This window comes from Chelonoidis abingdonii, chromosome 6, assembly GCF_003597395.2.
Source record: "Chelonoidis abingdonii isolate Lonesome George chromosome 6, CheloAbing_2.0, whole genome shotgun sequence".
Classification (NCBI taxonomy): domain Eukaryota; kingdom Metazoa; phylum Chordata; order Testudines; family Testudinidae; genus Chelonoidis; species Chelonoidis abingdonii.
In genome coordinates this window covers 93,176,529-93,186,905 of record NC_133774.1, presented here as the reverse complement: position 1 = coordinate 93,186,905, position 10,377 = coordinate 93,176,529, and the positions used below count along the sequence as shown (strand labels likewise).

The 10,377-nt window shown below is 39.2% G+C and overlaps 1 protein-coding gene across 5 annotated transcripts in view; it reads right to left on the bottom strand.

Moving 5' to 3' along the window:
• Positions 1–240: 240 nt before the first annotated feature.
• Positions 241–10,377, bottom strand: part of SLC28A3 (solute carrier family 28 member 3) — a 67,463-nt gene continuing 57,326 nt past the window's right edge. For 4 of the 5 annotated variants that reach the window (XM_032800120.1, XM_032800121.1, XM_032800123.2 and 1 more), the window contains 4 exons: positions 8,063–8,144; positions 6,996–7,094; positions 4,007–4,130; positions 241–1,383 (listed from right to left, as the gene is read on the bottom strand). In XM_032800120.1, coding sequence (XP_032656011.1) covers positions 1,257–1,383; positions 4,007–4,130; positions 6,996–7,094; positions 8,063–8,144 — 432 coding nt within the window. In that variant the 3' untranslated portion in view covers positions 241–1,256. The remainder of the gene's footprint in view (positions 1,384–4,006; positions 4,131–6,995; positions 7,095–8,062; positions 8,145–10,377) is intronic. The other variant, XM_032800122.1, reaches the window with a different exon arrangement.

The window sequence follows — 10,377 nt, the reverse complement described above, 5'->3', positions numbered from 1 at the left end:
TAGTAACATCTTTGGCATTAACATGGTCTTGTGCTGTGGAAATATATACTACTAGCTTTAAAAAGTAAACTCCATGAAAATGTTTTCAGGCTCAAAAGACCTTGGTGTAACTTATCATGTGAAAAGAACAAAGCCTAAATCATGACACATATACTCTTCATTTTTTTAAAGAAAATTCTTGACATAGGCTAATCATCATATTTTCTCTAAATAACAATTAAAAAGCCCAGATCTCTCAAATATAGAATAGCTTTATTATGAAAAGGCACAAAATATTTTAGTTTGTTCTGTCAATTTAATCTCAAAACATTTTAATAAAATATATACAGCCAGATGACAAATACAATGAGCTAGTTTTCCCAAAAGAAGGATTTTTGTAATGCTGACAGATTATTCTTTTTTCATGGTTAATTTCAGTGTTCAAGACTCACAGATGTTCTCCCCATGCCAGTGACCTACAGAGGCCTGATTCTGGTATCATTCACACAGGATTTACATCAACTTAACTCCATTGATTTCAATGGAGTTACTCCTGATTTAGCCTGGTGTGATACCAGAATCAGACCCCAGAATTGCAATAACAAAGGAACCAGTAGTGATAATACAATGAATTTCACCTGGAATCTCATCTGATTTGGAAACTAAGTCACAACTGGACGTTTCCAATTATACAGTTACCATCTTTCTGCAAGAGCACGAAGAATCCTGCTACAGAGATTTCAGACAGCAAACAAGGTCATTTGTCTTAGCAAAGTAAAAAACTTTAGACTCAGTATTATAAAAAGAAGAAATACCAATGGCAGTAGATGACAATTTTGAACACGGGAAAATTACGAATCAAAACTGAACAGCTACCAGTGCACTGGGCCCTGTTCTCACCTCACAGAAGTTTTACACTAGACAGATTCCATCAAATTCAGTGGTGTTACCCTGATTTACACTGGTGCAAGAGAGAGGGGAATCAGATCCAGCAGGTAGGCCCATGATGGTATTTCTCACATTCTCTTCAGGCTGACTTTATGACTGGACAACTGACCCAGTTGTCTGGGCCTGGTTGTCTTTTTATTTACCCCAGAATAATTTAGGAGTAATTCCACTCAAATCAAAGGAGTTGTACTGGTGTGAAAGGAAACTAAGGCTCAAACTATTGCACGTTCCTTAAGCAGAAAAATATTTCTCCACTCTTCATTTCTTTTCACCTATCCAACAAACAGATGTGACCCTATTCCAGCCTCTTGGTTATGACAGGTCCCAGTTCACAATAATGAAGTGGTCCAACTGCAATTAAAAATGGGAGAGTCCAGTATTTGGCAACATCCTCTCAAAGAGCTTAGGCTGTAGTTTCCTCCTAAGAAGATCTCTTGAGAATTGTTTGCAGTGGTGCTGGTGAAGGATGGAGAAAAAAAGGAAGTCAGGTTTATTTTCACAATATATATATTTTGGCTAGGGGGGTTAGAATGTTAAATTATCATACTTGAAATGAGACTTAAAATAGACAGTTCTAAACCCCTGCAATGCTAAAATGCCCATATGTCCTGGTTTTATTGGGGCAGTCCCAGGTTTCCATATGAAATCTCTGTGCCCCAGGAAATTCTTCCAGGACAACTGAAACATTCCGCTGAAGATTAAAAAAAAAATCTGATTGAAAAAATGAAACAAACTGTCTGCTCAATATCACTATGCTGAGTAGAACTTGCTCTGTGTTTACCAGGAACAAAGAATCAAGTGGAATGAACGTTTAGTGTGATGAACATTGCTTGGAGTGAATGGAATATGCGAATGAGAGAGGATCCCAGCAGAGCTGGATTTTTTGCTCTAAGTAAATGTTAGCCACATCTGTTCACTGTTTTGTGATAAACTCATTCAGAACTCTGTTACAGGGAAAAGTCCTCCACTCCAAGTAATATGCATTTAGTCAGAAGAAGCTGGTAGTAATGGCACCAACATACTAATTTAAACAAACAAAACCGTGTTTGCCTATGAGTTTTTGTAACCATAAAAATGTCATCATAAAAGCGTACAAGGTTTTGATTTTGAAAATATGGTCATCTTTCCCATTGCATATGCAATATTGAAAGCTACTTTTCATATAAAGTCATCCAAGCTAGAAACATATTTAGAAATCTTAAAATAACAAAAATAGAAAATTAATGTTAGGACTGTGGCCTAGATCTGTATTAGAAAGAGAGAACTTCCAGCTGGAAGTTTAAGTTGCTACAAATCCTGCAGGATGCCCTGCAAGATCACATTTCCAGACTCTTGCCTGCAGGGACAGGAATGAATAGCAGAGCCTTCGATGATGTAAATTGTCATAGCTCCATTGAAGTCAGTGGAGTTAGTACAATTTATACCGGCTGAGGATCTGTGCCAGAGAATACAGCCAGGCTACATTACAGCAGCATCTAAACCGTATTTACTTTATAAATTATATTTTGGGGTTTTTTTTATATATTTGAATAACTTTCCATAAAAGATTTAGTGGGACAAAGTAAATAAAGATACGAAATAAATAAAGACTATATTAAACCAGGTTTATGGAGTGTTTCTATGATTTATCCTAAAGTCTGTCTCAGTCATCACTGCAATTATACAAGGGCTTCCTCCTCCCCCGACCCACAGAGAAACCGGGAGTGGATGATGAAGGGATACAGAAAACACCATAAGGTTCCTTTGATTTACATTTGTGTAAGAGCAAAAAGAATCAGACCCTTGATCCTCAACAGATAATAGATTTATTGTGGAAGTGAAAGGAAGGCATATTAGAGGGAATAAAATATGTGCCTGCCATAACTCAGAAAACATAGACCTTTGTTGCCTCATGTCACAATCTAAACTTGGTTTAATATACTCCTTATTTATTTAATATCTTTATTTACTTTGTCCCCCTAAATCTTTATGGAAAGTTATATAAATATACAATTTACCTCTAGACCTGTTTTGGTTCAAATGTATACAATATTTTCTAAAGAAAAAATGTTCTCTTTTTAACCAGACACACAGACTGTTGGAAAAAAAGACCCTGGCCTATCTCAGATATGTGGTTATGGTCATGTACTGTGGTCATGGTCAGCTCCAGGCACCAGCAAAGGAAGCAGGTTTTTGGGGCGGCCAATGGAAAGGGGCAGCACGTCCGAGTCTTCGGCAGCAATTTGGCGGCAGGTCCCTCAGTCCCTCTCTTCCTCTTAGACCTGTGGCCGAAGTGTCGCTGAAGAGGAAGAGAGGGAGTGAAGGATCCGCCATTGAATTATGAAGCGTCACGATTGAGCGCTGCTGAAGTGCCACTGATTGGCTTTATCTTTTTTATTTTTTTCCTCATCGCCGCTTGGGGCAGCAAAAAAGCTGGAGTCGTCCCTGACTGTGGTAGTTCAAATACTTAAGGTTTTAATAGTTTTAGAGATGAGCCCTAATCATAACACAGGATCCAACAATACTCAGACTTTGGGGATGTGTGCTTCTGGGTCAAAAATGTGACCACCAAAACAGTGATTCAGATGAGAGTTCCAGATCTAAAATTCACTTGAATTTCACATTTTGTTCGGAACTTCTCAGCTGTCCCATCTCTAGTTGATATCTGACAGAGAGGAAATGCACAATTACAAGAAAAACAAACTGGGTTAAAATAATTTCTTTGAGGCTTGCAAAAATCACTTGCAGCCAGTGGATGGAGATAGACCAGATATTCAAAATAAAATCAGTCTGTTGGATGTCCAAATGCAAAGCTAAAGAGCCTAAGTGAGTGAAAAATTCCAGATGCTCTGGACGGTAACTTTTATATTCCATACTTTTGAGGCACTACCTGCATTGTTCTGATTATTTACAATGGAAAATGTTATTTTGGCTCCAAAGCAATGTCTGTGGACATTGATTTTTTTTTCCTTATATTTCTATTATGTATGCCTTTATTTACCATGGTTTTCTAAAAGATTGCCATGAAAATACAGCAGCCCTGGGGAATAACTGACTTCACAGAATTGACTGCAAGAGAGAATGATGCGCTCATAAATACCTGTTAAAGAGATCTTGGCAGCATCCAACTACTTTTGTGGTGTTGCTTGGCAAATTTGTTACATTGAAAGCATCTCCTAATAAAATGTGGCATGGAACCTCCACAACCGGTACAGATAATATTCCTGGAAATTGAATACAGGTAGTGTCAGTTTCCTTTAATAATAGAAATCGCAAGGTGGGTGTCTTCACTAGGAAAAGAGATGTGGTCTTACCTCATGTTAGCTAACATGGTAACTAACATGAGATAAAATCCTAGTGACGACAAGGCAAGTTGAAGATTAAATAGGAATTAGCAGGTCAAGGTAAAGATTAACTCAGGTGACACTACAAACAGTTGTGTCTTCATTAGGATTTTTTTTATCTCATGTTACTTACATTAGCTAATGCATGGTAAGGTAAGAATATTCCTTTTTTCCTGAATGCAGGACCTAAGATACCACACTAAACTCAGAGAAGAGTGATGGACAGTTTCTCCCATTCATATCATATGACACACAATGCTGCTGAAACAGGAGAGGCCAGATTCTGGGTGAAGCTCATTCATTTCAGACACATCAAATCCTTTGTTCCAGTTCTGAAATAACCTCTCTTTAAAAATTAGTGGACAGCTGTCTACCTTCCTCACACTTCTTGCAAGGCACTGAGTGATGTCATTTTTCAAATAAGTTCTTATGTAACAGTTGACATTTTGAGGGTTTATTTCCTGCCAGCCAGGAAGGAAAAGCCTTTTTAGTGATGGTGATATCAGGTCTGTATGGGTGTGTCCGCACTGGAAGCTAGGGGTGTGATTCCCCACCTGCACAGGCATGCTAACGCTAGCTCCCATTGAGCTAATACACTGCAAATAGTAGTGTAGCTGGGGCAGCATGGGCAGCAGCAAGTAGCGGCAGGGGCTGGCAATACAGAGTACAGACCCATGGGTACATACTCAGCATGGCTTGCCCATGCCATTGCTCCCTGCTGCCTGTGCGACCCCTTGCTATGCTACTATATTTAGTGCACTAGCTCAATGAGAGCTAGCGCAAATACATCCACATGAACTGGGAGGTATGAGCGAATTTCCAAATGTAGACATAGCCTCTGAGAGACCAACAGTGACCGCAGTTTGAGCATGGCAGTCAGTGGCCCATGAATTTATAGGGAGTTTAAGCCTAAGGGTAAAATAATGAAAGTATCTAAATGACTTAGGAATCTAATGGGACTTAGGTTCCAAAGGGTCAAATTTTCAGAAGTATTTATGTGCCTAATATCAATTGGAGTTAAGTGGTTAACCTGCTTTGGCACTTTTGAAAATCCCACTACGTGACTATCTGCATCTTTAGGCACCTAAATACATTTGAAAATTCTAAGTCACTTAATCCCTTCTGAAATTTTACCTTAAAATCTCCTCTCATATTGGTTTCATGTCAGTGTGACTTTGTTGACTAATATGGAGTCACTCCTGATTTATATCAGGGTAAGTAAGCAGAGAATTAGGCCCATTGTTTTGGTAGCTTTGGGCATAAATTTTAAGTTCTGCTAAGCATTTTCCAAAATATAAAATATACAGGTATAAAATGGTCTGAAGAGAACCATGTTCATTAACGTCTATGGAGTTTCAGGACTTGGTCCCATGTCTATATATACTCAGAAAGTGGGGGGAGGGATAGCTCAGTGGTTTGAGCATTGGCCTGCTAAACCCAGGGTTTTGAGCTCACTCCTAGAGAGGGCTACTTAGGGATCTGGGGCAAAATCAGTACTTGGTCCTGCTAGTGAAGGCAGGGAGCTGGACTCAATGACCTTTCATTCAGCATCCTTTCCAGTTCTATGAGATAGGGTTACCACAAATTACTTGGATCTCAGAATTTGTTCAAGGCGTAAGAAAAGCATTAACTATGGCAGAAGTGGGTGGAATACAATTTTCTTTCCACAATAGATTTTAGTATACACAGATTTGCCTGTGGATGTTCTGGGTTCTTAGTCAACCCGGGACCTTCAAATTACACCGTTCGCTAAGATTTTCTAATGCTTCAGTTTTTGCATGCAAGGTAAAGTTGTCATTTGGCAAAAACTCAGAGAGCTGTAGAACTCATGTAATGTCAAGGGTACTAGTTTCATAGCTTTCAAAAAATGTAAAGAACTACATGAGGCCATAGTGAAAAAAACTGATATACTTAAAAGTGGACTTTTCTGATTTGGGACATGATCTGGCTGTGCTATTTATGCACCAAGATCCTGTCTAAACTAAAAAAGCATCAGTTCTTTGATTTTGAGAATGACAGTTCTGGATATTAAATGCTCAGAAAGGAAACTGCAAGTTAGGGGAAAAAACTGTTGCACGATTTAGTCACAGCTGATTTTTTTTGGAAATCTCACTAACTGGCTAATGAATTAACCCGTACAGTGATATGATTCCTGATATTACATCCTCTTTTCATTTCCTCTCTGAGATAGTAATTTCTTTGTAACTCATGATTCAGCTTGAGACTTTTACTCACATTTTGATGGGATTTTGAAAATAAAGGCCTAGTTTCTGATCTCACTTATACTGGAGTAACTTCATTGACTTCACTGCTGTGACTCCTGATTTACTCCACTCTGAGAATGGAATCAGGCCCATTAAAAAATAAAAGTACTCTATTTCCCCCACTCCTTCCCCTCTTGTACCTCTTCTTTGCCTTCTAGTTCTAAATTAAATCAGGATAAAGATGTGGGGGAGGTCCTATAACTCACCTGTAACTGGTAATGATCATCTCTTCTAGATGTATCAGTAATTATACGTTGACTAAAAATTTTAAAATTGATATCTTAAATGTAAAAGGTAAACTAGGCAAAGTCTTTTTATATGCCAAATTCCAGGAGCTCTTCCTCACTAACAACTTTTAACCATCTCAAAGCCAGGAGTAACTTACAGGTAGATAACATGAATGATCTCATTATAAAATTAGTGTACTAACATACTGACACCTCGTGGTCAGTCAGAGATATTACAAATTTATACACAGTACCTGCAATACAAGCTGTCATGAAGCAGGCGACAGTACCAGCAATCATCGCCCTAAAGGCACTATCAGCAATGTCCCTTTTTTTGGAAGGAGCCATAGATGCTGGGAAGAAAATTAGAAAAAAATCAAATAAAAAGAGGATGAAATTCCTAGGAAGCATATCCTCTAGAAAAGCAAATTGCAAATCATGGGACTGACAAATAGGGACAAGTAAAATAAATCTGAAATTCTCAGGGAGATATGCAAACACAAAGTATATACATGTTTTTTTTTCTACTAAAAGGTGAGATGCAAATAAAAAATGTAATTTCCATTTACCTCAACAATATGTGCTGAATACCCGACTGAAGAAGGCTAATAGATACCAACTACAGTGAAACCACTTTTTCCCCCTTGTATTAGACCGTCACACCCATTGATTCCTGCTCCTCTGTGTTGCCCCCCCCCCCCAATTCTCTGACAGCAGAGCTGTCACAGAACCCAGTGCAGACAGGAGACAGCCTATATAGGATCAGGTCAGACTATTTTAAACAGTACGTTCTGTTTTTCAAAGTTCATTTTTAATTTTTTGATACTCCTGAAGAACAGGGAAGTTGGAAGTTTATAAACTGATTCACTTATGTGGCGTTCTTACAGAAAGTAAACCAATATTTTCCAAAATACCAGCAAGAATACAGTGAATCTAATGAAATGGTTTATTTTGTGCAAAGTCTGAGGGTCTGCTCTGTAGCACTGGCTGTCAATGGCCAAGAAGGGAGGGTACAACAGCAGAGGACTGCCAGGGCATAGGACTGCCCTGACCACACCCCCAGCCAGAGGAGTGGAGCATAGGGACTGCCACAGCAGCTTTACTCCACCCAAGGATCCCACTAAAGCTTTTTGCTGGCTGATTCATACAGGTTTAGGGCAGCTTTACACTGAAGAAGAGGCAAAAGCTGCCCTAATGCAGCTGAGAATCCGGGCCTTGTTGATGTGTTGCAGTTCATCAAGAATGTATCCCATAGAGTGATTTTATTTTTAATTATACACGCAAAAAAATTGTCAAAATGAGAAAAACATGTTGTTCTTACTGAGTCCTCCTATCACCATTCCCAGAGAACCAAAATTTGCAAATCCACAGAGGGCATAGGTGGCAATGGTTTCAGAACGGATCTAAAAACAAACACACACACACCTCAGACAGAAAATAAATTATTCAATTGTTTGAAAGTTTGCAGATACAAAATTACTCAAGATAGTTAAGTCCAAAGTGAAGAGTTATAAAGGGATCTCACTAAACTGGGTGACTGGGCAACAAAATGGCAGATGACATTCTGTGCTGATAAATGCAAAGTAATGCAAATTGGAAAACATAATCCCAACTATACATACAAAATGACAGGGTCAAATTAGCAGTTACAACTCAAGAAAGAGATCTTGAAGTAAGTGGATAGTTCTCTGAAAATACATGTGCAATGTGGAGCTGAAGACAATGTTCGGAAGCATTAGGAAAGGGATAGATAAAAAACAGAAGGTATCACAGTGACACCCATACTTTGAATATTGCAAGCAGTTCTGGTTGCCCGATATCAAATATATCTTTATATATCTGTATACCTATATATCTATATCTATAGATTAGAAAAACATCCAATCTTGATTTTAAAATGATCAAGGATGGTGAATCTATCACAACCCTTGGTAAACTGTTCCAATGGCTAATTACCCTGAGAGTTAAAAATTTGTCTCATTTCCAGTTTGAATTTGTCTAGCTTCAAATTCCATCCATGGGATTGTGTCATACCTCTCTCTGCCAAACTGAAGAGGCTATTACTAACTATATGTTCCCCATGTAGGTACTTACAGACTCATGGTTCTCAACCTATTTACCACTGTGGGCTGCATAAGCAGCTGTGCGTGTGTTATGTGAGCCACATCAACACAATATATATACTACCTGTACATCTACCAAAAAATCAAACAAAAAAAAGGTTTAGTATTTGTTATATGACAGCCATACATTTAATATAATACCTTTCATTTCAACACTGGCAAATGTCTATGAAGAGCATTTTAAATTAGCAAAACAAGTCAAAACATTAACTGTTAAAATTAATTAATTTACTATAAGAGTTATATCTCTGTGCAGTTATAGACTATAATCAAGTCACCCTTTAATTTTCTTTTTGTTAAACTAAATAGATTGAGCTCCTTGCGTCTATCACTGTAAGGATTTTCTAATCTTTGTCATTTTTGTGACTCTTCTTTGAACCCTCTCCAATTCATCCTTGAATTGTGAGCACCAGAACTGGACACTGTATCCAGCAGTGGTCACACCAGTGCCAAATGCTGAGGTAAAATAACCTCTCTACTTCTCTTGAGATTTCCTTCTTTATGCATCCCAGCTCAAGTTCAGGTGATTAAAGGGTTGTCTGGATTGGGATTGAAAATCCCAGAGGGTTTGATTATCCAAACTGGTTTAGGGCTCCTGCACTAGCTGGAAATGCTGCAGCTTAGGAGGCATTCACTCTGAGGTAGGACAGGTGGTGTTATTTGCTAAATGCTTCCTTCAGGGGAAAGGAGCACATTTAAATCATTATTGGGGCTCCCCAGGGACCCCAGGGGCGGAGTCGGGATCAGTGCATCCCCTGGCTGCCCTTTTCAGTGCCGTCTTCTTTTGAGGCAACACTTGCTTTCTATGGACCTCAGAGCAAAGAGAAGTTTGTATTGCTTTCCATTTCCAGATGCTCACCTCTTTCCTCAATGGACTTTCCACTGAAAAAAGCCACTTGCAGGGTATATGATAGCTTTCTGAGGGTGAAACTAAGGGTATGTCTACACTACAGGATTATTCCGATATTACATAAACCGGTTTTGTAAAACAGATTGTATAAAGTCGAATGCACGCGGCCACACAAAACACAATAATTCGGTGCGTCCATGTACTGAGGCTAGCGTCGATTTCTGGAGCGTTGCACTGTGGGTAGCTATCCCGTAGCTATCCCATAGTTCCCGCAGTCGCCCCCGCCCATTGGAATTCTGGATTGAGATCCCAATGCATGATGGTGCAAAAACGGTGTCGTGGGTGATTCTGGGTAAATGTCGTCACTCATTCCTTCCTCCGTGAAAGGAATGGCAGACAATCATTTCGCACCTTTTCCCCTGGATTGCACTGGCAGACACCATAGCATGGCAACCATGGAGCCCGTTTTGCCTTTTGTCACTGTTACCGTATGTGTACTGGATGCTGCTGACAGAGGCGGTACTGCAGCGCTACACAGCAGCATTCATTTGCCTTTGCAAGGTAGCAGAGACGGTTACCAGTTGTTCTGTACTGTCTGCTGTGCCATTGTAAATTGGCGATGAGATGACGGTTATCAGTCGTTGTGTACCGTCTGCTGCTGTC